This window comes from Neofelis nebulosa, chromosome 9 (assembly GCF_028018385.1).
Source record: "Neofelis nebulosa isolate mNeoNeb1 chromosome 9, mNeoNeb1.pri, whole genome shotgun sequence".
Lineage (NCBI taxonomy): Eukaryota > Metazoa > Chordata > Mammalia > Carnivora > Felidae > Neofelis > Neofelis nebulosa.
In genome coordinates this window covers 129,228,187-129,255,114 of record NC_080790.1, presented here as the reverse complement: position 1 = coordinate 129,255,114, position 26,928 = coordinate 129,228,187, and the positions used below count along the sequence as shown (strand labels likewise).

At 38.5% G+C, this 26,928-nt stretch overlaps 1 protein-coding gene across 1 annotated transcript in view; it reads right to left on the bottom strand.

Annotated features, from left to right (window-relative positions):
- CSE1L (chromosome segregation 1 like) overlaps nt 1-26,928 on the bottom strand; it is a 45,792-nt gene that overhangs the window by 3,571 nt on the left and 15,293 nt on the right. The window contains exons 3-22 of the mRNA XM_058685890.1: nt 24,293-24,435; nt 22,113-22,214; nt 21,889-22,034; nt 21,247-21,337; nt 18,781-18,888; nt 16,678-16,770; nt 14,378-14,545; nt 14,122-14,251; nt 11,997-12,062; nt 11,403-11,605; nt 10,586-10,670; nt 8,686-8,747; nt 7,412-7,548; nt 6,180-6,283; nt 4,433-4,530; nt 2,125-2,275; nt 1,550-1,758; nt 1,072-1,169; nt 890-975; nt 432-513 (exon numbers count right to left, since the gene is read on the bottom strand). Coding sequence (XP_058541873.1) covers nt 432-513; nt 890-975; nt 1,072-1,169; nt 1,550-1,758; nt 2,125-2,275; nt 4,433-4,530; nt 6,180-6,283; nt 7,412-7,548; nt 8,686-8,747; nt 10,586-10,670; nt 11,403-11,605; nt 11,997-12,062; nt 14,122-14,251; nt 14,378-14,545; nt 16,678-16,770; nt 18,781-18,888; nt 21,247-21,337; nt 21,889-22,034; nt 22,113-22,214; nt 24,293-24,435 — 2,362 coding nt within the window. The remainder of the gene's footprint in view (nt 1-431; nt 514-889; nt 976-1,071; nt 1,170-1,549; nt 1,759-2,124; nt 2,276-4,432; nt 4,531-6,179; nt 6,284-7,411; nt 7,549-8,685; nt 8,748-10,585; nt 10,671-11,402; nt 11,606-11,996; nt 12,063-14,121; nt 14,252-14,377; nt 14,546-16,677; nt 16,771-18,780; nt 18,889-21,246; nt 21,338-21,888; nt 22,035-22,112; nt 22,215-24,292; nt 24,436-26,928) is intronic.

The following is a 26,928-nucleotide window of genomic DNA, read 5'->3' as shown; positions in this document are numbered from 1 at the left end:
CATTTCTGGATTATAAACTTCCCAACCTTCTATGTTTACACACCTGTAATCATGTGAAAGTTGACAGATACATTAAAACAATGATTTGGCCAACAATTCTAATATGTTCTTGCAGACATCTGAAAGTAAAGTTTTTCATGATACTAAATGATGCAAAATCCTCAGTGTATACTCTACCACAAGTATCTGAAGTGGAAATAGTGGGTTATCAAGGATACTGGAAATTTTAGCTCTAGATAAAATAAAAGTGTGCATAGGTTTTCCTCTATAGCAAGATCATACCAGCGTAGGCACCCACTAGCAGTTCATGAAACGGATTTCCTCACAAACCTCTACTGCTGGAAAGCATATTTTCTGGTATGACATCCAAAATAAACTTCAAAGAAATTTTAATTGTAATAAATTGTAATAAATAATAAAAACAAACTTACTTTGGTTGTATACCATCAAATATTTCTTGCAGTGCCAACGCGCCATACTTTATGCAGTACAAATTAATAAAGACTAAGAAGCCTGTTGAAAAGAGATACAGAGTATCAGTACAGAGGCCTCACTGTGCTGAACAAGCAATTCACCCCTGAAGTCCTCCAAGTGAAATATTCATAATCATCAAAACCAATGGCTAACTGTGGCATCAGTACTTGCCTTTATTATACAATTTAACATACAGTACAGACGAAAAATGTTTTGATACCTAACTTTAGAAACTAACCTTTGGAACACAATATATTTGAAAGTGATTTAGTGTTTGGAGAATACAAACATCTTAAAATACTGTATATAGACAGCTTATAACTTGATAAAACATTTATATGTAACCAGAAAGTCTAGGAGTTTTAGCTACTTTCCTTCATTATTTGTGTAGGAATAGCCAAATGATTTTACTTACTCTTGATAAACTTTGTTGTTTTGGAATTCTGAAGTCTTTGGAACAGTAGAATGAAGATCTGCTTCCTATACTGATCAACCGACTCACTAAAGAATAAAAGAAACAATGTATCAATTCAGCATCTTCTCAGCACCTCACAGTCCTTGAATAATCCTACAGTGATGTTTTATGCTCATACTCACGGAGGCATGTGCTCTATTATACTGTTTAGAAGATAAAAACCTTGGTGGTCGTTGGCTTTGGATGCAATTAGCTTCTGGAACACACCTAATAACCCAGGCTACAACAAATTAAATCAAATAATCAGTTAAAGAGACAAGGATTAATTGTTCCAAAAGATACATGTTAAATAGGTGATGTCTTGGAAAAGGGTGCACGCTAGAATAATCAGTGTTTTTGCTTCCGTTCTTACTTCTGAATATCCCATCGCAATAAGCCCTTAAAGTTAAGTACTTGAAATTAACCTACTGGACTCTTTTTATTTTCCAGCATGGAGATAATTAAAGGATACCTTATTACAATAATAAATCGACATTAATATTTTCTACTACTCCTTTCCTCACTGTTGTATTTATTTTAAATCACGAACTAAAAAAAACCCTACCATCCTCAGCTTCTCTCAGCTCCCTCAGAAACTTACAGCAAAATAAATTCACTCACAATTTTGTCAGCCGCAGCACTTGCTATGGTGTTGGAACCGCGTTCTAAGAATGCTTGGAGAAGCCTCACTAGAGCAGGAATGTTTCCTGTTCTTTCCCAAAGCACCGGCTGAAGGAGATGAGGAAATAAGGCCATATAGGAAGATGGGATGTCATTTTTGTGTGTTTCCAGAAGCAAAGACATCACTTGAAAGACGTATGGAATAAATTCTGTTGAAGAAAGTAAACACAGAGCTGTCAGATTCGAAAGTAATAGCTCCCATACAAAAGGCGCACACCTCTTGGCAGGCTGCATTCTATTAACCCCTTTAATAGCTGTATTCAGGGGCATCTGGGTGGTTCAGTCAGGTGAGCATCCGACTTCAGCTCAAGTCATCATCTCATGGTTTGTGGGTTCAAGCCCTCCATTGGGCTCTGCTGACAGCTCAGAGCCTGGAGCCTGCTTTGAATTTTGTGTCTCCCTATGTCTCTGCCCACTCTACCCCCGCCGATTGCGCTTTCAAAAATAAACATTAAAAATCTTTTTTAAAAAATAGTTGTATTCGGTAATGAAGAAAGTAACTTCCTTTAACTTACCTTGAACATCATTTTGTAAAATTTCAGTAAACACGAGAAACAAAGCTTCCTCAAAATTTACAACAGCAGCAGGGTTAGCTTTGCAAGTTATTCTTATGGATAAACATATTGCTTCAAACATGTAGTGATTGAAGTGAGGTTTGCTTGGGTTCTGAAATTAAAAACGAAAGCTTATTACTGACTATATTAAATATCTAAAATAAAACACACCTACCCTTTCTAGAACACAGTAAAAGGCCACCTTTTTAAAAAAATCAGTATTAAAGCACTGATTACACTTGCCTGCATATATGCTGAAGTTTTATAATAACTTTAAAATTCAGAAAATAATATTGCCTTTTTCCTCGGAATTAAAAAAAAACTTACCGTTTTTTATTTGAGACACAGAGGGAGAGAGACCGAGCACAGGAGGGGCAGAGAGAGAGAGGGAGACACAGAATCCGAAGAAAGCTCCAGGCTCTGAGCTGTCAGCACACAGCCTGACGAGGAGCTCGAACTTGCAAACCGCGAGGTCATGACCCGAGCTGAAGTTGGACGTTCAGCCGGCTGAGCCACCCAAGCACCCCACTTCAACTTTTTTTTTTAATGGGCAAAATCCACCACGAAAATACCTCTGAGTCACAGAGAGATTACTACACAAGCATCAGCTCCCAAGGCTGTAAGGAACTTGTCTAAAACCCATGTGCTCTAGAGCCGTCACTATAAACAGTGGTGGAAGAAGCAAGCAGGGACATGTTAAGTCCTGGCTATGCCACTAGCCTTGTGCGGGACGCCTTAGGCAAACCTTAACTTCTATGGGCCTCAATGTCTATATCTACAGAGTGACAATCCTTGTTTAATTTTTTTTTTGATGCTTATTTTTGAGAGAGAGTGAGCGAGAGAGGGTGGGGCAGAGAGGGAGACACAGAATCCAAAGCAGGCTCCAGGCTCTGAGCTGTCAGCACAGAGCCTGACGTGGGGCTTGAACTCATGACTGCAAGATCATGACCTGAGCTGAAGTCGGACACTTAACCGATTGAGCAACTAGGCACCCCTGAGTGACAATCCTTTCTATCAGTGGTTTTCAATGTTTTTTAAAGGAACATAACCCTGTTTTCCTTCAAACGAAATCCTTCTTGAAAGGCTACCACAGAAAGTAGATGAACGCAGGAGATGGTTGCGGGAGGCCCCAATATGTCTTCTATCTTAATCCTCCAAGGCCCAAAGCAGTCCAACACCCTTACCCAGAACCCAGTGAGAAAATGATCCTTCTGCAAAGTCCTTGTAACAGTTCCAAGAATTTATCTCCTTTCCATAGAGTAATTAGGAACAGGCATCTCAAAAGGAGTTTTGGCAGCCTTAAAAGGACTTTTATTTTCTAAAACTTAGTGTCAACAAATAGGAATCAAATTATCTATAAAATTTTTAATCAAAGGAATGAAATTTACTTGGAGGAAATAAGAATAAAGAGGACCAGGGGTGCCGGGGTGGCTTAGATGATTAAGTGCCAGACTTTAGCTCAGGTCACGATCTCGCGGTCTGTGAGTTCGAGCCCCACGTGGGGCTCTGTGCTGACAGCTCAGAGCCTGGAGCCTGCTTCGGATTCTGTGTCTCCCTCTCTCTCTGCCCCTCCCCTGCTCATGCTCGGTCTCTCTCAAAAATAAACATTTTTTAAAAATTAAAAAAAAAAAAAAAAAAAAAAAAAAGAATAAAGACCAGACACAAAGGTCTGCACCGTTTTACAGAAGTCTAAGTAAGTAGCCTTTGTGTCCACTTGGCACAAAGTCTGCTTTCCTCCATCTAAGATCAGTCATCTTACTTTTTCAATTTTATTTAATAAAACGTTACTTTTTTGTTTTTAATTTTTTTTTAATGTTTATTTTTGAGAGAGACAGAGACAGAATGCGAGTGGGTTAGTGGCAGAGAGAGAGAGAGGGAGACACAGAATCCGGAGCAGGCTCCAGGCTCTGAGCTGTCAGCACAGAGCCCAACACGGGGCTCAAACTCACGAGCTGTGACATCATGACCTGAACCGAAGTTGGACGCTCAACCGACTGAGCCACCCAGGTGCCCCAATGAAACGTTACTTTTAAAGTGAGAATAAATTAAATGAAACATTTTCAAGTTACTGGGCCTGCAGTTAAAGGCGAGTGCTGCTAGGTCTCCAATCTAGTGACTCTCCACACTTCTCATATGTGTATTAATTGTTGGTCAGGAAGAATTCAGGGAACTTTTCCTATGCCCAGTCTATTGCCAGGGAATTCTGAGGCTCAAATAGTTTGAAGCGTAAGTTAAAAAGCAACTGCACTTTTAAAACTGATCTTGTTACCTTACTAACAGCTAATAGCTTCTGTGTAAGCTGAGTGATGAGGGTGGGGATGTAGGGGATTATGGCTTCTTGTAGGAGGGAAAAACTTCTCATGATAGCTGTAAAATATAAAAACAGCAAAAGTAAATAGTTAAACTTCAGAATAAAATCGTGATTAAGGAAAAAAAGTCCACTGATTCATCACCAAAACTTAAGACCCTTAAGTAACCCCCAGATAGCTCTCTATATTTCAAAATAATCTAACTTTCCTTTCATCTTAAAATTAGGCCAGGGATTGACAACAAAATCTAGCGTGCTAGGAAATATTACTTTCAGAAGGCCTAAGGCTTAAAAGAATTAAAAAAGGGACAAGAAAAAGTAGTAAGTGACTAAAGAGGCAGACACAGAGCAGGAAAAAGGGTAGAATGACTGGGGGAGGGGGCGGGGAGGAACGACAGTAGCTGGAAGGGAGTGCAGTTTCCAGTGTCTTTCACTTAGAAATCAGTGTCAGGAAATGTTTAGCCCTAGCCTAATGGACACATCACAGCCCACCAAAAACTGAGAGAAGGCCATCTGCCCATCTCCCCACAAAAAGAGAGATTAGGAGCCTAAAAAAAATCCAAAAATACATGTAAAGCTATGGAGGTTCCATACTGCAAGAATACAGCCCACTAATAAATGCCTAAAAACATTTTGCACAGATTACTAAGCTTAAAATATAAATAACTGTTTCTGCATGAGTAAAATAGATGTTTACTAAGTACAGCCACTACTACATGCCAAGCAAGAGAGCACAAAAAGTCATCATCTCATCTCCTCAACTTTGTGGATGCTTCTCCTACCTGAAGCAGACTCACCTCCAGCTAGCTAACCACTGCTTATCCCTCACTTCCTAGAGAAAGCTTTTCCTGAGCTCAGTTTAAGGGGCTTAGAGAATGGATCGGTTCCCCTCCTCTGGGCTGGCAGAGTCCATTCACTCATTCATCCAACAATATTCATTGAGAAGGTATTACATACAGGTGCTCCTTGTATAGTCCAGGAACACAGTAATGGGACCACATGCCAGTTAACCTCACAGAAATGGACGTTAAACAACAGTAATCACACATCACTGTTGGGAAAAGAACGATAGTGAAAACACACACGGATACACACCTATCCACGTACATAAACACACGTGTACCCACCAACACACAACACATGCCAGGGGCCCTGATTGGCCACGAGGGACGGTTTGTTTGAAAAACATCTATGAGTCAGACACAGCTAGGCTCTTGGAACATGACAGTGAATAAGACTGAAATTGCCCCTCAAGTCAGAGCTGTCCGCACGACACTCTCCTAATGTAGCACCGGGCAGATGGTTTATAGCTGCCTGTGTCCTCAGCAGTAGCTCTATGAAGGCGGATCTGTGTGGAGTCTCTCAAGGGCATCCAGGTTGCACAGCAAAGATGTAACCTAGCATGCCACCAAGAAATGTCTGATCTGAGCTCTGCCCCCAAATTCAATCTAGGTAAAGAAGAAGGGAGTTTGCTACTTTTTAACAAGAGGAGTATCCACATCAAACTAGGGTAGACTTTTTTTCTGAAAACACTTGTTTTAATATAATAGTAAACCAAACATTTTCCACGTAAAGGTATCTAAACCTACCGACTTCATAGCCAACGGTATCTGGTTCATGGACTATGAAACCTGAAGTACAACTCAGTATTTACCCCTGTAATCAGAGACGGGATTCTTATAGTCTGTACACCAGGGGAACGGCCTACCTTTCATAATATATTCATTTTCTGAAGAGCCAGGAAGTGTGAGAGCTTTGAAAAGGTTTGTTAGCAGAATCTCAACAAACGGTGCGATTTCTGCGGCTGTAAAGCTATAGATGAAAAAACAGCTTTCAGTCACTGCCAACTCTTGAGCTTGTCACTCTGGAATACCCTTGGCAACCACTAAATCACACTTCTTGGCATAAGAGTAAGCCATCTCCCACCACTGATAATCAGCTGACAGCTTAGGAAAGTAACTATTTACATGTGTTCATGTTAAGTTCCTAAAAAGGGCACATCTGTGATCAAACACAAACCAAAAGCCAGGTAAACCCGACATCATCTAAAGCCATTCAGGTCGTCCTTGGTTCCTATCCATCACTGTCGAGAACAGTACTCAGACTCTCAGGGTCTCAGTCATTTGTTTTTCCCGGAGGTGGAACAGATTCATAACTTCTGCATGAATTCCGGGCCTGAAGACAGGTACTGGTCTGACTCACCTCAGAGGATGTCCTTTCAACCCTTAATTGGTCACTGAGAAGACCTGTACTTCAAGCTCTTGATGAAGAAAAGAACCTAGAATTGTTTTCCACCTCTCATCCAAAGCTCAGTTTCAAGAAATAACACTGGTGGATAACGGCCTGAAAGATCTGTAGACCATCCATCCCTCTACATTTATCCTCGATCAGGCCAGAAGAGCTACCACCTAGGTAGCTTTCACTCAGCTATGTCGTATCTCCGCAATGAGTAATAATACAAAAACACCAGGTAAAAACAACGCTGTCGCATGACGGTGCTAAGACCACTCCCTTAATGAAGGCCCATTTCTGAGATGCCTTCTGAGGAACTGTTTTAAATTTAATCTCAAGGACACCGAAAATTTTAACTGACCAAGTTCCTCTCTTTGCCTTGGTTTGCCAGAAGACAGCACATAAATTTCAGGAGCTTCCTTAATTCCTGTATAGGATCCTCTGACACCTATTTCTTTTTAGTAACCTTACCCCGTTATTTCCCTTTGCTCCGATTTCCTGTTTAACTTTTTGCCATTATGTATCTTCGTAGCATACTGCTTCATCCTTCTAGACTGACACACAGTATAAATAAATGAAGAAAAAGTACACATTTATTTTTCAAACTACTAATGAAATTATGAATATAGTCAAAGAGATCTCTGACAGCACAGAACAGTTCCCACCCCAAGCTGAAAAAATAAAAATTGCTTAGAATCAAATACTTACAGAGTGGCGTTGTTAGGTCCTCTCATAGTAAACAGCCTCTCAAGTGCATGTGCCGCGTAAGTATGGACAACAATGCTTTCAGCCTGAAGGTGATTAATCAAGAGAGGAATAGAGACTAAAAGATGCTCTTTCGGTACCTGAAAAACACAGTAACGTGCAAGCTTTAACTCAATGGTGCTACCTTAGAGTAAAAGACAACTGGAATAGAAGGGCTTGACGATTCTAGAAAGTGTTTTTTCAGCTGTTACAATGGGAGATGATACGGTTGAGAAATTAAAACTTCTATCTCCACGTAATGATTCAACTCATGTTAACTTTTCTTATTCTCCTTCTCTGAGCATTAAACTACGGTTGGAGTAAAATCTTACAGATAAAAAAAGAAGCACACCATAAAATAATATGGATGAGCACACTAATTTCATTACTACTAAGAATTATACTTTTCACTAGCAGGTAGTTCTTGGAAAAGTTATTCAAGCTCTTTGTGCTTCATTTTTTCTTCTAAAAAAAGAGGTGGGGGCAAAGATAAGAATACTAATTTTCATTAGAAGCCTCTAAAAATTTAGAATACCCATTCATTACTATTTAAAATAGAACAGCTTCACAAGGTTGCATGTAACCCTGGTAACTACCTGCCAAAGACATAAAAATTATAAATCAGGAAATTAAAGAATCATCCATAGGAAATAAACTGTGGCATATTCTTATGATGGGATACTACACAACTATTAAAAAATGAACTACGTCTACTAAAATGAGTAACTCTCAAAAACAATGTTAAGCACACACAAAAAAAACAAGATGTGTAGACCAAACCTACAGCATATCATTTATACAAATAAAATTTTAAGCCTATAAAATACTACAGTTTTTGTGGAAACAAGTTATGTAGTAAAACCATAAACACACGAGAATGCAATTGGCCAAAAATACAATGTGAGAAACTCCACAAGACAAATGACTGGTTTCTCCAAGAACTAATAGTCACAAGAAAGGGGAAGGAGGACCTCTCTGTTGTAAAATAAGAGACAACCAACCATAAGCAATGTGTGTACCTTGTTTGGATCCCAATTTTTATTAAAATCACTATATAATGATATTTTTGAGACAAAGGAGAAAAATAAGCATGGTGTGGATCCTAAGTTCTTAAGTTATTGTTAATTCTGTTAGATGTGGATGTCAAGTATGACTGCATGGCAGGGAGAGAAGCTGGTATACAATAAAACTCTTAAGAGATTAACTGGTATAAAACATATAATTCAAAAGCTACTTACTTGATTCCTAAAAATCATTATGTATTTGATACCATCAGCTTTAAGGACAGGAAATTCATTCACTATTAAAAAAATAAAGCCATAGTTATTTAAGTGCTAAAGACCACTACTCCCAAATTGGTGACATTGGATCTTTGAAACAGTTTGGTAACCAAAATGTCAAGTAATTGAAACTTAGTTAATTACATAAAGATCTACTATGTAGTTATTAGTAAGATTATGAGTAATTTTATTTTTTTCCCCTTGTTAAGTTTCATTACAAATGAACATGTACTACTTACATAACTGAAGGACCACAAACTAATGACCATGTATCAACTTCTTCCTAGAAAGGAAGCTATTCTGAATCAAGAGTATGTGTCTCTGGATAGAATTTGCTTTAATATTTGTGCTACCGAAGTGAGCAATGGCTGGGATTTGCTTTAAACTACTCTAATTATGGGAAAATAAATTTGTAAAAAAGATAGAATATTGGTCAATTATTAAAAATTCTTGAATCTATCCAGATTCAAGGTACATTAAAATATTCTCCCTTCTAGTGTATTTAAAAATCCATACAAAAATTTTTTTCTTTCTTTATTTTTAATATGTATTTAAAGAGAGAGAGAATTCCAAGGAGGCTCCATGCTGTCAACACAGAGTCCAATGCTGGCCTTGATTCCACAAGACTTGAGCTGAAATCAACAGTCAGACACTTAATCGACTGAGCCACCCAGGTACCCCCAAGAGTTTTTTAAAAAGGGATTAAAAAAAAGGGGAGTGGGAAATACATAAGGTATCTTAATCAACATACTTTCATAAACATAGAAAATTATCCTTAAGACTTACCCAGTTTCAAGTACTTTAAATTTGCTTCAATTTTTAAGATTTCAGTTTTTATTTTTTTCTGCCATTAAATATAAAAATATTTTTAAAAATTTTAAAATTCATTGTCAGTTGGCTAACATACAGTGTAAAGTGTGTTCTTGGTTTTTGAAGTAGATTCCCGTGCGTCATCACTTATACACAACACCCAGTGCTCATCCCAACAAGTGCCCTCCTCAATGCTCAACACCCATTTTCCCCTCTCCTGCCCGCCCTCCCCTCCCCCATCCACCCTCAGTTTGTTCTCTGTATTTAAGAGTCTCTTCTGGTTTGCCTCCCTCCCTCTCTGTAACTATTTTTTTTTCCCCTTCCCTTGGGGAAGACGATGGGGGCATGGTCTTCTATTAAGTTTCTCAAGGTCAACATATGAGTAGGATTTCGGTTTTTAAATAAGAAGGAAAAGAAAACTAAAGTATAATTCCTATAGGAATTTGTAGCTGAGCTACAAATTTAGTTTTAGTTGTTCCCATTTTCCTTCTACACAAGCAACATCTTCTTTAGACTGTTCATTTCAACTGGGCAAGATCTGGGGAAACCATTTGAGATTTTATTCAGTAAAAGAAGTAACTGCAACAAGGATAGGAGCCATTTTTTTGAGTGTCATGGTGATGCAGAATCCGTTATGACTTTTGCCATAATGTTAGTTGTTTTGCAGTAAAATAACAAGCAGGGGTGCCTGGCCTGGCTCAGTTGGTAAGAGCACGTGAATCTTGATCTCAGGGGATCATGAGTTCAACTCCCACATTGGGTGTAGAGATTACTTTACATACATACATACGTACATACATACATACATACATACATACCATTGCAAGTAAAAAGTGTTGTAAGCTGTATAAAAAACATTTTTAACAGGGGAGCCTAGGTGGCTCAGTCAGTTAAGGGTCCCAAATCTTGATTTCAGCTCTGGTCTGGACTCCATGGGGTTCATGGGATTGAGTCCTACATTGGGCTCTGCACTAATAGCGTGGAGCCTGTTTGGGATTCTCTCTCTCCCTCTCTCTCAAAATATATTAACCCCCCCCCCCCAACTCACCGTTAGCTGATTTTAAATCGGGGAGAATGTGATTCACAAAGAACTCAGTCAGGTTTACAAGTTCATTTGCTTGTGTAATTCCATGCTGAAAAACAAATTTTTAATATGGTAAAATAAAATGAAATACTTCTATCTATCTAACACATAGGAAATTTAGGCAACTTTTAAAAAACAGGTTAAAAATGGAGATGAACACTTCAAATCACAACTGCTTAAATATATTTAAAAAAAACAAGACTTTTTTAATAAAGAAAGAAGCGTCCCTAAATTAAAGAACAGCTAAATTTAAATTTAGCACATTTTATACACCAAGTCTCAGTGAAGGGAATCCATCAGTTTTTTGTCCAGGAGAAAATGAAGTGCTTCAGACATCAATGTCAACTCATCTTTGGAGACTATATGATTCTCATCAGAACAACAGGTTACCTAGCAGAGTAGGCTGCATCATTAGAAATCTATTACTTCTTTCTGATTTCTGTGGTTACCACCAAGACTATTTAAAAAAATTTTTTTAACGTTTATTCATTTTTGAGAGACAGAGTGCGAGCAGGAGAGGAGCAGAGACAAAGAAAAAGAGAGCGAGAGAGAGAGGGGGAGGGGGAGGGGGAGAGGGAGAGGGAGAGGGAGAGAGACAGAGACAGAGAGAGAATCCGAAGTAGGCTCCAGGCTCAGAGCTGTCAGCACAGAGCCTGACGTGGGGCTCGAACTCACTGACCTGATCATGACCTAAGCTGAAGTCGGATGCTTAACCAACTGACCCACCCAGGCGCCCCACCAGCAAGTCTATTTTAGAAACAAAACTACATTGAAGATTCACCTTCTGTGTTTGGGCTTTTGATGCCAACGATGTCACGAGGTAAATGGCTGCATCTTTGTGTTTCCAGTTGACAGATGGATTTTTTGCATATTCCTGCAGCATGGAATTAACATAACCAGAGAAGATTCCTGTCACGGGTCCCTCAAAAAACTTGCACAATCCTCGTACTAGATCACAAGCAGCCCTGCGTCTAGTATCAATATCTATAAAATCAAAGGGAAATATATCACAGGATAAAGAAACCACCAACTGATCAAGATTATAAGGCAAAAAATTGCCATTTGATAGCTATCAACAACATAAATAATGAAAAAGACCATTATTTTATTCACAAGACACACAAGAATGGGAATGAAACTAAAAAGATTATCATAGTAGTTACACACTAATAAGTATGTAAGAGACAGAGGACATTCAATGCTGGACACTTGGATAGAACTCAGACGAGAGCTGCTCTTAAAGGTGTACAAATTAAAGGAGGAAAGGCAGTTGAGACAACATACTTACTCTGACTCCTCCTCCTCCCCATGGTGACAAGAACTACTTTAAAAGTGCCTTGCTATCAGACTAACAGTTAAAAACCAAAATACATACCAGATCCTTCCAAATCTCTCCTTATGTACTCCTCAGAATTATCTTCAAAGGCTTCTTCATCAGCAGCTACAAAGAGAGATGGCATTTCAAATAACCCCTCAAAAGACATGACAAGCCACTGTACTTTCACAAATGAGTACACAGAAGAGTATGTAGACGTGCCATGTTTTATAGCAAAGTGTTCCTAACAAATGACAACTTCGTGTATTCTTTTTTAAAAAATGCTTATTCATTTTGAGAGAGTGAGAGCAAGAGCAAGACAGAGCATGGGTGTGTGAGCTGGGGAGGGACAGAGAGAATCCCAAGCAGGATCCACACTGTCAGCGCAAGGCCTAACACGGGACTTGATCTCACAACCGTGAGATCATAACCTGAACTGAAATCAAGAGGTGGAAGCTAAACTGAGCCACCCAAGCTTATATATATTTCATTTAATCATTACTTAGAGCACAAATGCCACCCTGAGAGGGTAAGTATAGGTAATTCACACAGCTCACCTGTTCTAATGTGATAGTGTCCCCAAAACGGGACTTTAACCACCAACATCAAAAAGATGACTGCTGGAGCCCAAGCTAGGGATGCCAACTTTTTATTCTGCTAAATAAGGACATTAAAAAACCAAACAGCCTAACAAATATAACCACCATTATTTCATAAAAGTCATTTCCACACCAAAAAAAGTAGGATGGACAATATCAGAATAAAGATCTGTCCTTTATAGTTTCATGAAAAAAACACAAAAGGAAATAAAGCCTTACATGATATCGTCCTTTATTCCTTTTAGTTCCTGATAATTTGAGAACCACTGATCTAATGAATACTTTAACATAAAACACAATTCCTTCCATATTTACTACCTGTCCTTCTCAGCTCTAAGAAGGAGAGACAATTTGTACACTAATACTCTTAAGACTCTCTTAACCTTAATTACAAACTAGGTGGGCTTCAGCTCTGTATTTACAGGTTATCAATCACTTCCGCTCTCAACTACACTGTTTGAAAACTGCTATCTGCCTTGGTGAAACACTAACTCAAACAACACCATCCTGGATGGTTTACTTTCTTATCCATGGAATAGGAATTTTTTTAGTCTTATTCAATATTTCTGTGAAAAACCCTCCACAGTGTAAAATAAACCTCACCACAGTGATACAAATGTCTTTTATTTTTAAAATTTATTTTTTAATGTTTTATTCTTTTTTTTTGACACACACACACACACACACAGTGTGAGCGGGGGAGAGGCAGAGAGAGAGGGAGACACAGAATCGGAAGCAGCCTCTAGGCTCTGAGCTGTCAGCACGGCGCCCCACACAGGGCTCAAACCCACGAACTGTGAGATCACAACCTGAACCAAAGTCGGATACTTAACCGACTGAGCCACCCAGGACCACCCCCACAAATGTCTTTTAAACTACACTTTGTCTTAGTGTAAAAAATAGGCAGTAAGTGGGGGAACCCCAGTGGCTCAGTCGGTTAAGCATCTGACTCTTGGTTTCAGCTCATGTGATGATCTCACGAGATCAAAACCTGGCATCGGTCTCCTCGCTGACAGTGTGAAGCCAGCTTGGGATTCTCTCAAAATACATAAACATTTTTTTCAGAAATAGGCAGTTAAGTGACCTGCAGAAGTTTTAATTAGCAATAAAAAAAGGATCAGACTGGCTTCCTGGGTGGCTCAGTTGATTCAGCGTCCAATTCTTGTTCAGCTCAGGATTCTCTCTCTCCTTCTCCTGCCCCTCCCCTGCTAGTGTGGCATGTGAGCTCTCTCTAAAAATAAGTAAGTCAAACTTAAAAAAACTAGGGCGCCTGAGTGGCTCAGTTGGCTAAGTGTCTGACTTTGGCTTAGGTCATAATCTTGTGGTTCATGGGTTCGAGCCCCCACATCAGGCTCTCTGGTGTCAGAGCAAAGCCAGCTTTAGATCCTTTGTCTTCCTCTACCCCTCCCCCACCTGCACGTGTGTATACTCTCACTCTCGCAAAAATAAACATTTAAAAAAAAATTAGACTCAACGTATTATATAAAAACCAGCAGGGAACAGACTTACTAAACTTATACTAACATACTCTTTAAAAAAACAAGCTTTTAATCTTCTGAAAAGGCTTCAGACTTTGCCATAATTACCTCTAAATTCCATGTTAGGCACGATAACCTTTTCACAGATACTTGTCAGCGTGTTCTGGTCCTCAAACAGATTCTTATAGTGAGGTCTCTCACAAACTGAAGCCAGAAACTGAATTGCATTACTTACTAACTGGGAAAAAACAAAAACAAAAACACAAAAACAGGCATATTTTTAAGAGCAAAACTAAATCATTTACTTCTTGGGGGAGGTAGGGAGGGAATGTCTTAATTATCTGTCTCTCCACCATCATCTTACCAAGTCATATTTAACCTCTTGACCTGTTGTAACCAGTAAATTCCAGATGGCTGTGACAAAGCGAGGCAGGTACCGCTGAAATTCCTCATCATACTTTTGTGCATAGAGCGCAGCATTATCACAGATCTGGGATTTTAAGAGCTCCAACAAGCCGGCTTCCTCTTCATCCTCATATAAGAGAAAACAGAAAACTCAAACATACACGTATAATGTTATCATACATAGAGAATAGCCGTAATTCCTGAAACAAACTCCTTAAAAATGGAATCCAAAGCCTAGTGTTACAAATGGCATTGATGCCACTATCAATTTCTTCGTTTAGTCTTTCAAATACAGAACAAATGAAATACTTCTCATTTATTAATCAGTGAGAGTAATTTCAAGTTTTCAAGTTAAAAAGACTTTTCTTCAGGTTGTTGAATTATAAAATATTTACATGTTAAAGTGAAAATAATGTATTCCTACAGAAATCTAAATGATAAAGGCCATATCACACTTTCCTTTGCAACATGGTCAGGTGTCTTGCTATCTCCTCCCAAAAGGCTGTCACTTCAAATATGTAAGATAATGCTGTAAGATTCTCACCAACAATACTCTGGTTATAAAGTATTAAACAGCAAACTAATTCAGAGGTCAAACTACGGTCTGCAGGCCTGCTGCCTATTTTTGTAAGTAAAGTTCTACTGAAATACAGCCTTGCTCATTCCTTCTTTACATTTATATAATTTATAGTATTGCCTATGGCTGCTTTCAACTCCAAATGGAGGGCTGAGTAGTTGGGACAGAGACTGTACAGCCCACAAAGCCAAAAATATTTACTACCTGAACCTTTACAGGAAAAGTTTGCCAACCCCAATCTAAACCATGACAGTCATTTATATGATGCTCTCTACTGTAACAGCAATCCATAAACACCTTTTAAACTGTACCATGTGACAAAGAATTCAAATTTAGAAGAGATAAAAAGAACTCCCTAACAGGTGGCTCCTCAAGGCATAAACATAAGGAATGTTACATAGTAAGAGGACATAAGGTATAACTGGTTAAACGGGCTAAGAGCTCCCTGTAAGAATCCTAGGTGAAAATCTTCCTTTAAAGTGTGAAGACGAGCTTTGTTTTTCTGAAGGCATTGTTTTTATTTCACTGGACTGAAAGAATTATGTCATAGGAGCCATAGCTTTTTTTTTGTTGCTTTAGTTGGTAAATCTCAGAGAAAATTTGCTATACACCCACTGAAACAATTCTCTCTGCACCCCACTCCCCAAAATTGATTTGAATCACCTATTCTAATTTTATCTGAAATTGAAGCATTCTCAGTATTTTACTTGTTATGTTTTTTATTTCTTGGGAAAGAGGTAGATCACGAATCTATTAATAAACAAACAAATGAGCAACACAAAGTAAGTGCCCTATGTTGGAAAGTATGCATTATTACAAACCCCAGACCAGAAACTGTAACGCATTACAAACCTTCATAATGTCCCCATTTTCCCATGCTGCGGATGCTTTTTAAAAAGAGGCTATTGTTGCAAAGGTTTATGTTTTCTTAGTATCTTCAGTGACGGTTTTCTATTTCATAAAATGGTCATAGTGTGAATACTCTGAGGCTTTCCTTTTAATAATGTAATGATATAGCCTTCTCTATAAATCGTGGACCTACCTACACCAGGCCCACAAGAAGAGTAATTCTGTATGTTACAAATAACCAAACATAGAACATCCCACATAATTAAATATTACTTGCATTCGTGAGTTCTACCTATCAACAGTGTAAGAGTAAAAAAAATTTTAGGATCCAGAATTTAAATGTTCAGTAAAACAGGAGACTTTTGATCTCTGGGTCTTGAGTTCGAGCCCTATGTTGGGCACAGTTTACTTAAAAAATAAAGTAAATGTGGGGCGCCTGGGTGGCTCAGTTGGTTAAGCGGCCGACTTCGGCTCAGGTCATGATCTCGCGGTCCATGAGTTTGAGCCCCGCGTCGGGCTCTGTGCTGACCGCTCAGAGCCTGGAGCCTGTTTCAGATTCTGTGTCTCCCTCTCTCTAACCCTCCCCCATTCATGCTCTCTCTCTGTCTCAAAAACAAATAAACGTTAAAAAAAAATTTAATTAAAAAATAATAATAAAATAAATGTTCTCAAATAACTATTTCATTTTTTGAAGTCTAATTATATTCCAAAGGTTTCAGAGGGCATTTTTTTTTTACATATTTAAAAACTGAGATATAATCAAAATCTAATATTTCAAACAATTCTTCATTTAAAAAAAGGCTATTTGGGAAACATTTTAAAACAATACTTACATCAGTTTGCAGAAGCTTGTTATCTAATGTCAAGAGGGTATGAAAATTGTTCATCCAAGTTTCCATATTATCTTCAAAAAACTCAGGGAGATCCTAGAATAAACACTGACTTGAGACTTTTGATTAAAATAAATGTTATTTTAGGGGCGCCTGGGTGGCGCAGTCGGTTAAGCGTCCGACTTCAGCCAGGTCACGATCTCGCGGTCCGTGAGTTCGAGCCCCGCGTCAGGCTCTGGGCCGATGGCTTGGAGCCTGGAGCCTGTTTCCGATTCTGTGTCTCCCTCTCTCTCTGCCCCTCCCCTGTTCATGCTCTGTCTCTCTCTGTCCCAAAAATAAATAAAAAATGTTGAAAAAAAAAAATTAAAAAAAAAAAAAAAATAAAATAAATGTTATTTTAGTAAGTTTTGCCCCATGCCAAACATTTCCCACATACCTACTGCCTCAAGTCCACACTTTTCAGCCTGAGCCAACCATTAACTATTTAGACAAGACTTCTCTATTCCAGCTGGGTCTGGCAGCTGAATAAACCATTGTGTCTTATGTTTATACACTTCCAACCACAAAATGAGGCCACCTCTATTTCCTGTCCCAATCTAAATTTACTTTCTCTCGGAAGGTCTAAGACCGTATGAAACCTTTCCTTACAAAAACTCAGTGCTTACCAATATCTTCCTTTTCCTTTCTGAACTATCGCATTTATTGTAAGATGACCACCCATTCAAACTCATCATCTTACACAGTTACTGATTTCCTGTGCCATAGTACTGCCTTTTTAATGAGGGATAAGCCCCCCAAGGTAAAGATTATATTTCCTCTTTTGGTTTCCTTAACTATGCCTAACAAGTTATTAAGAGCCTCAATTCTACCTGATTTCTAAAAATAGAATTCAAAAGAAGGTATAAGCAAAAACAGTGATATCCTTTAAGTAAAAATTTCTCAAACTGGTGTCCAGCGGAACACAGATGCGGATATGCCATTTTGGGATGTTCATCTCCTATTCCACCCATTCCTTTTAGAAAATGCTTTTCCTACCACTGTGAGTGTAGTCATGTTATGAGGATGACGTTCAGGTAGGTACTTAGCCCTGGCTATGAGCAATGAAAAAGCCAAATACCTTCCTCCTGTATGTTTGACATCAAAGAATCAAAAGCAAGAAATACAACAAAACTGGGGCACCTGGGTGGCTCAGTCGGTTGAGCAACCAACTCTTGGTTTCGGCTCAGGTCATCATAGTTCGAGGGATGGAGCCCCCTTAAGACCCTTCTTCTCATTCTTGGAACCCTGAATCTTAAAGTAACATTGCAAGAAAAAGAATGGAGGCCACTATCTCAGTAGCAAGAGGGGGACCAGACATTTTCTACTAGAAGTCCATGGCTGTGTTTCCTCTGAAATGCCACAAATTCTTACACCTTTCAACACCTGGCTCTTCAGCCTTCTGTCCCCTATGCTTCCAATAAAAGCCTTTTTGTATAAGCTAGCCAGAGACCTATAACCAAATCATGGTTCCCCCAGTGTTAATATCCACTTAAATGAATAAAAGAGAAAGGCCTGAAAATGTGATCTCTCGGTGTCTTCAATACTGTATACAGGGTGACTCTCCAAAGCAGTGATTTAGGAAATGGGGTTTCTCTAAGTTATTGGACTACAAGAGAACACTACCTTTCCCCACAAAATACCCACTAGAAATATCCTAGAAATAGCTCCAGAACAACTATAAAGTAGAACACTATTTGCAGACAAAAAATGGAGGAAGTCAGAGAAATACTAATTACTTTCTTTGCAGAAAAATCAATGCTGGCCAAGAAGTCTTTATCAATTCAGAACCTATATATTTGACATCAAAGAATCAAAAGCAAGAAACACAACAAAACTGGGGTGCCTGGGTGGCTCAATCGGTTGAGCATCCAACTCTTGGTTTCGGCTCAGGTCATCATAGTTCGTGGGATGGAGCTAATAGCTATTGTGCTATATATTAGCTATCTGTGCTAACAGCATGGAGTCTGCTTGGGATTCATTCTCTCTCTCTCTCTCTCTCTCTCTCAAAATAAGTAAATAAACTTAAAAAAATTAAAAAAAAAAAAAAAGAAATGTAACAAAACTCACCTGAAAGTTTAAACTGTAGAACAATTTTGAGATAAGGATCAGGGAAGAAAAAAGGATCCTTAGGGCAGAGGCATCATTTGCATGGGTACTGCAGAGTTCAATAGTGGCCTTGGAAAGGAAATTAGGAACACAGTTTTAATGTTACTATAAACTTTAGTCAAATAAGGTGAGACTACTTATATCTTCTCCAAAATTTACCTTTTAAATAGTATACGGTCATATAAGAGATTCTGAAAAAATATATTACAACAGTATATATTTTTACATTGTCCATAATAGCACTACTAAAAAGTCCAATGTTGATATTTCAACTAGATCCTTCTACTCTCCTTTGTGCATATATTACAAAATTGTCTTTATCTGCTCTCATTAAATAATTCCCCTGCCACCTGGCATTTAATTTGTTTCCAATTATTTATTATTCTAACTATAATAAACAGGCTTATCTAAAACTATGCATACCTCTAATTTTTGCAGTATGAAATTCTACAAGTGTATTACCAAAGCAGAGCACTATACTATGAGCACAGGTTTTGCAAGCCAGATAAAACTGGATATAATCCAGACTCTTGTTCATCATGAGCATTACTTTGAGCAATTATTTTACTGAGCCCCAATCTCCTCATCTGTAATCTGAAAATAATGCCTACCTCAGAGAATGAGAATGAAGAAATACACATAAAATATCCTAGTACTTCGTGGAATATGTAAAAGACACTCAACAAATCTTACTTCCTATATCCTGGAGTTAAGAAATATGAATATAAAGGTTTTCTTAATGAAATGTCGAACTCCAGACACTACCATTTATAATCCAATGGACAGGACATCAGACTTCATTTCACTGCACTCTAACACTTTTAACATTAGTAAAACGAAATAAAAATCTGTGCCAACCCAATAGGTGGAAAATCTTGATTACGTTTTATCCAATTTTATTTTCTTAGATAAAAATGTACAGTCGGCGGGGAGCCTGGTGGCTCAGTCGGTTGAGTGTCTGACTTTGGCTCAGGTCACGATCTCACAGTTCTGGGGTTGGAGCCCCTTGCTCTTGCTGTCAGCACACAGTTCACTTCAGATCCCCTCCCCACCCCACTCTCTCAAAAATAAACATTAAGAAAAAATGTACAATCAGTAAGACATCCTAACCATGAAAAATTTCTGGGGGTGCCTGGGTGGCGCAGTCGGTTAAGCGTCCGACTTCAGCCAGGTCACGATCTCGCGGTCCGTGAGTTCGAGCCCCGCGTCAGGCTCTGGGCTGATGGCTCGGAGCCTGGAGCCTGTTTCCGATTCTGTGTCTCCCTCTCTCTCTGCCCCTTCCCCATTCATGCTCTGTCTCTCTCTGTCCCAAAAATAAATAAAAAACGTTGAAAAAAAAATTAAAAAAAAAAAAAAAAAAAAAAAAGAAAAATTTCTGTGCACACCTTACATCTTAGAAGTTGTGAGTATCATACAACTTTCCTTTTTTGAAAATAGGAAAGGAGTAGCTTTTCCAGAGTTATTAGCAAAACTAGGTTAAGGCTTGGCTCCCTTTTTTATTAGCTGGGGGATACTGAATCCTCTCTCCTTATCTGAAAAAAGGTTAAAAATATATCTCTTTTGGGGTGCCTGGCTAGCCTGGTCAGAAGAGCATGTGACTCTTAATCTTGGCATCTTGAGTCCAAGCCCCTTGTTGGGTATAGGGATTACTTAAAAAAACTTAAGAGGAAAAAAAAAAAATGGGGGCACCTGGCTGGCTGTTGGTGGAGCACGTGACTCTTGATCCCATTGGGGTTTTAAGTTCAATCCCCACATTGCACGTGGAGATTGCTTAAAAATAATTTAAAAAAAAATTTTTTTTAAATCTTTCAATCTTATAGGAATCTCAGAGATAAAGAACATGTTTAGGAAAGCAGCCTGTGCACCATAAGATGTACAAATATATAAATTAATTAGCTGAACATATGTAAAGTCAAATCAAAATGGGGAGCGATTCCTTTAGAAACACACATTCAGGCAAACCATAAGAGACTCTTAAGGACTGAAAACAAACTGAGGGTTGATGGGGGGTGGGGGAGAGGGGAAAGTGGGTGATGGGCATGAAGGAGGGCACTGTTGGGATGAGCACTGGGTGTTGTATGGAAGCCAATTTGACAATAAATTATATTTTAAAAAATAACAAACATTCAAATACTTGAGTGAAATATGATGTCTTGGATTTGCTTTTAAGTATTCCTACAAAGGAGAGGAAGGGAGGGGGAAAAAGTAATACTGTTAACCTTGTGTAACAGTAACAGATACATGGGAGTTAATGAGATCATCTTCTCTATTTCTGTACAGGTATGGAATTTTTCAAAAGAAATGCTGCTCTAAGTATTACCTATCAAATAGACTTAAAGCATTCTCTTAAATAAAATCCACACAAATAATTAAGCAGTTTAAAATATTAAGTAATTTTACAGTATCACAAAGATAGTATTCCATTACCTTAAATAGATTAGTCAAAGGTAAAGCAAAGGCATCCAGAACAAGTTTAATTTCAGTCCATAACTCATTAGACTTAAATTCATGGCGATATCTAAAAAATTAAGGTAAAGTAGGTAAATTTACAAGCTTTATGTTTATTGACTTTAGGCCTTCAAGGATAGATTAGACTACTTAAGAAACAAACATAATAATGAACTGAGAAGCTTATCTCTTATTCTAAGATTACCAAGTTCAAAGGAATGACAACAGTCACAAAAATACAACTATTTACACAAACAAAAGCATTTGAAAAAAAGTATTTTAAAAATATGAATTGGGCCTCCTGGGTGACTCAGTTTAGCTTCCAACTCCTGATTGCAGCTCAGGTCATGATCTCACAGTTGGTGAGTTTGAGCCCTCTGTGTTGACAGCAGGAAGCCTGCTTGGGATTCTGTGTCTCTTCCCTCTGCCCCTCTCTCTCTTAATAAATAAAATTAATATTTTATAAATATATGAATTTATCGGGGCGCCTAGCTGGCTCAGTTGGAAGAGCATGAGACTCTTGATCTGGGGATTGTGAGTTTGAGCCCCAAGTTGGGGGTACAGATTACTTACAAATCTTAAAAAAAAAAAAAAAAAAAAAAAAAAAAAAATTATCAATACCTTTTAAATAAAGAATGTGCTGTACGAAGGACTCCATTAATAACATGGAAATCTCCACTCTGAAAACGATTCACCATTTCTGTCAACAAGTCAGGCCATTTCTGAGGGAAATCTTCTCTGCCAATAATGCTAATAGCATCACTTAACTGGAGCGGGAAGGGAAAAGATTAATTAGATCAAAGCTTTGCAAACAAGCATCCTTAAATAGTAGGGCCTTACATTACCTGCTTCTGAATTTGCTCTGGGCTGCTAAGCATCAAGTGCACTATGTTGGCTTTAATAGCTACACGGTCAGCTTCGCAAATTTTGTTCGGTTCATCTTCAACCTTAAAAGCAAAACATCAATATCAAGTAACATGAAGTCCATATCCATGACCATATGGGTTTACAGATAAAAATGTATATTCTATCCCAAATGCAAATATTTTACATACAAATCAATGAGCTTCACTGGCTCCCTGATGCCAATGAAAAATCTGAGTTCTATATGTCACCATTCTTAGAACACATGGTTAAAGTCTTTATGGACATGCACGGCACAGGCCACATCCATCTCCAGAACCTTCAATCTGACCCTTGCCTTAAGTCAGAGGTCTTTTCAATGAAAACTTCTTGATCATTACCAGTTGGAAAACATCCAGGACTACATCACTCAAAGAGGTTCTGGAAGTCTCACCACTTTTACAAATCAAGATAGAAGAAGAGGGCTAGCGTGTCTGCAAGCAGAGGGATGGATTTTTAAACATCCTACGTTTCACTAGTTGTTTCTTCACTATGTGTGGTAACACCTAACTGCACAAGCTTAAAAACACTATTTACTACATTTACTACCTCATAAACTCTTTCACGAAATGAAGACAAAAGAAGAATTCTAAATAAATATTTAGGGCATATTTATAGTTGACTTTTTAGAAAAACTGACCATTTTTGTCAACCTTAATACTTTCTAAATATCATCACGGCTATCACTTCTAAACAATTCTTTTTTTTTTTTTTTCTTTACCCTAAGTCAGGGTTTCCTCAATCGCAACATTACTGGCATTCTGAGTCAGATAAATCTTTGGTATGGGAATCTTTTTTGTACGCTGTAGGGCAGTTACCAGCATCCCTGGTTTCTACCCACTAGACCGTAGTAACACCCTGGGCCCCCACTTATGACAACCAAAATGTCTCCAAAGATTTGCAGGCAAAATTACCCCCCATTGAGAACCACTGTCATAAGGTAGGGAAAATACCTTAATTTCTAATTTTGCAATTAAACTTGCAATATAATAGGATTCACCTTAAAATTAGAATCTATTTCCACATACCCCTTATCAAAAACTCCAAATCTAAATTATTTCACATTCTACAAATTTTTTAATATATGTAACATGGTTTTACAACTGTGTTTAATTTTTTCCAGTCCATAAGAGACACTGCTTCAATTATTCAGTAAGATCTGTGTCTTCCCACAGAATCTCTCTCCAGTTGACAATGAGCTGATGTTCAAATTCAACCATAATGGAGCCTGGGTGGCTCAGTCAATTCTTGATCTTGGCGCAGGTCATGATCTCGCAGTCTGTGGGATGGAGGCCCATACCAGGCCCTGTACTGGCGGCATGGAGGCTGCTTGGGATTCTCTCTCTCCTCTCTCACCCCCGTCCATGTCTCCCCTCCCCCCCCCCCACCAAATAAATAAGCTTAAAAAAAATTTTTTTTTCAACCATAATGGAGGCAAAAACCAAATCTCACACTCTACCAACCTGGGTTAGCAAGTTCAAGTTATCTATATGAACTCAAATGAAACAATAGGAACTTTGGAGAAGCATCCTGTCTAGCTTTTGTTAAGTCTTTCAGAATTTCTATATAGACAAATCATGTCATCTGTGAACAAAGTTTTATGTTTTCCTTCCCTATCAGTATACCTTTTCCTTCCTCTTATTCCATTAGCAACGACTTCCTATACAATGTTGAAAAGGAGTGATGAGAGGGGACGTCCTTGCTTTGTATCTCATCTTAGTGAAAAAGTTTCAAGTTTCTCACCATTAAGTAGAATATTAGCTCTAGGCTTTTTGTAGTTAGTCTTTATATAAAGTCAAGAAAGTTCTCTTCCATTCCTAGTTTACTGACAGTTTTACCATGGATGGGGGTAGGATCTTGTTAAATGCTTTTTATTCATCTACTGATATGATGCATTAACTGATTTTTCAATGTTGAACCAGCCTTGCATACCTAGGATAAATCCCACTTGGTCATAGTTTGTAATTCTTTTTACACCTTCTTGGATTTGATCTGCTAATATTTTGTTGAAGAGGGTTCTATTTAATTTTATCTTTAATCTGTGTCTGAATCTTTCAGGAGCACTGCATATATAAATCTTAAACATACAGATTATGAGACTGTGTGTTCACAAAATACTTACAATTCTCCAATTTCTTTTAATATAGTTCTTGAATGTTACTGAGGCACACACTTTGATAACATTATCCTGGGACTTTTCCAGCAAAGTTAAAAGCAACAGTGGGTAATTCTGATTTCCTTCTACAGATTCAAGAAACTTCTCAGCTGTAAAAGAATTTTCATGTTAGAAGATTTGTTACTTTAACCAAATCTTTCCATTTTATATACAGGTGAGCTATGTAGATCTGATTAAAAGCATCAAAAAAGTAGGGGCACCTGGGTGGCTAAGTTGGTTAAGTGTCCAACTCTTGATTTCAGCTCAGGTCATGATCCCAGGGTTGTGGGACTGAGCCCACATCAGATTCCACACTGAGTGTGGAGCCTGCTCAGGATTTTTTCCCTCTCTCCTCTCTCTCTGCCCCTTCCCTTCTTGCACCGTCTCCCTCTCTCTAAATTAACAGTTTCAAATCACTTTACCATCCATTAAAACTCACTTGAGGGCACCTGGGTGGCTCAGTCAGTTAAGTGTCAGACTCAGGCTCAGGTCATGATCTCAAGGTTTGTAAATTTGAGTCCCATGTTAGGCCCTGTGCTGAAAGTTCAGAGCCTGGAGCAGGCTTCAGATTCTGTGCCTCCCTCTCTCTCTGCCCCTCCCCTGCTCACATTCTGTCAAAAATAAATTCTGTCAAATTCTCTCAAAAATAAATAAACATTAAAAAAAATTTTTTTTTTTTTTTTTTAGTTAAAAAAAACACAAAAAAACACCTCACTTGACTCTGGCAAACCTGTAACATGGCCTGACTGACCGATCACCCCTGCAGAAGGAGAATCTGCTTCTCAGATTAAGTGACTCTCTGGCAAATTCATAATGAGACCTTCTTCAACTTAGGATGGGACTATGTCCCGATAAAAGCATGCTAAGTTCAAAATGTCAGAAGTCAAAACTGCATTCATTATACCTAATGTACTCATTAGCCCAGCCTACCTGAAAGTGCTCAGAACACTTAGATTAGCCTACAGTTGGGCAAAACCATCTATTGCAAAGCCTATTTTATAACAAAGTGTTTCTATCTCATGTAATTTGCTGAGTACTATACTGAGAGTGAAATCAGGAAAGTTATATGGGTACAGAATGGTTGTCAGTGTGCTGGTTGTTTACCTTTGTGACAACATGACTGAATGGGAGCGTGGCTTGCTGTCACTGCCCAGCACCGTGAAACAGTACTGTACTGCCGCCTATCACTGGCCCAGGGAGAAGTTCAAAATTCACAATCTGAAGTATGGTTTCTACTAAATATGTGTTGCTTTTGCACCAACCTATCATCAAAAATTCACTGAGGGATGGATGGGGCACCTGGGTGGCTCAGTCAGTTGAGCGTCCAGCTTCAGAGCAGGTCACGATCTCACGGTTTATGGGTTTGAGCCCCGCGTCGGGCTCTGTGCTGGCAGCTCAGAACCTGGACCCTGCTTCGGATTCTGTGTCTCCCTCTCTTTCTGCCCCTACCCCACTCGTGCTCTGTCTCTCAAAAATGAAGGAAAAAAACATTATAAAGAATTACAGTAAAAAAAAAAAAATCACCAAGGGGCACCTGGGTGGTTCAGTCAGTTGAGCGTCCAACTTCAGCTCAGGTCATGATCTCACGGTTTGTGGCTTCAAGACCCACACTGGGCTCTCAGCTGTCAGTGTAGAGCCTGCTTCAGATCCTGTCTCCCTCTCTCTCTGTCCCTCCCCTACTCATTCTCTCTCTTTCAAAAATAAATAAAAACACTAAAAAAATTTTCACTGAGTGGAACCATCAAGTTGAAGACTGGTCTGGTTTATTCCAGAAGGATTATTAGTACTATTAGTAATGGCAGTAAAAAAAAATTTATACTACTGTGATGAAAATCAAATGAATTAATGCATGCTAATGTATATTTTTATTAATCATATGGGTCTGGTGCTTTACTCACATCTCGCATCTATTATTTCCTTAATTGTCACTACTACCCATAGGTATATTATCCTTATTTTAAAAACAAGACCCCTGAAAAAAAATAAATAAATAAATAAAAAATAAAAACAAGACCCCTGGAGTTAGGTAGTCTTAAGATCACACAGCTAGATTTCATCACTGATAAAGTTTTAGTGCAGTCCTTATTCTACCATACTGGCCCTCAATGTTCTTCTCAAACTAAACATTGTTAATACCAGCAAAAAATATTCAAAGATTTTACCCACATATTTTCAACTCCTACACTTAAGGGATAATCAGTCTTCTGAGTTTACTGATCACAGTGAGGGTTTACAACGTTTCCTCTTTACAAGCTTCATAAGGCAACACCTACCCTAAGGTCCCGATATGTATTGAGAAGGTCTCCTTTTAGCATCTATTAGTTTCTACAATTTAGTATTTTCTACAATCTACACCTCTCTTCTTTCTGAACTGGGTCCCAAGAGTTTGACGTCCATCCTCAAATCTTCCCTACTTTGTGCTCATCATGTCTTTTTTAAAAGATGAGGAATATGGAGCACCTGGGTGGCTCAGTCAGTTAAGCATCCAACTTCAGCTCAGGTCATGATCTTATGGTTCATGGGTTTGAGCCCCACATCAGGCTCTGTGCTGACAGCTCGGAGCCTGGAGCCTGCTTCAGATTCTGTGTCTCCCTCTCTCTCCG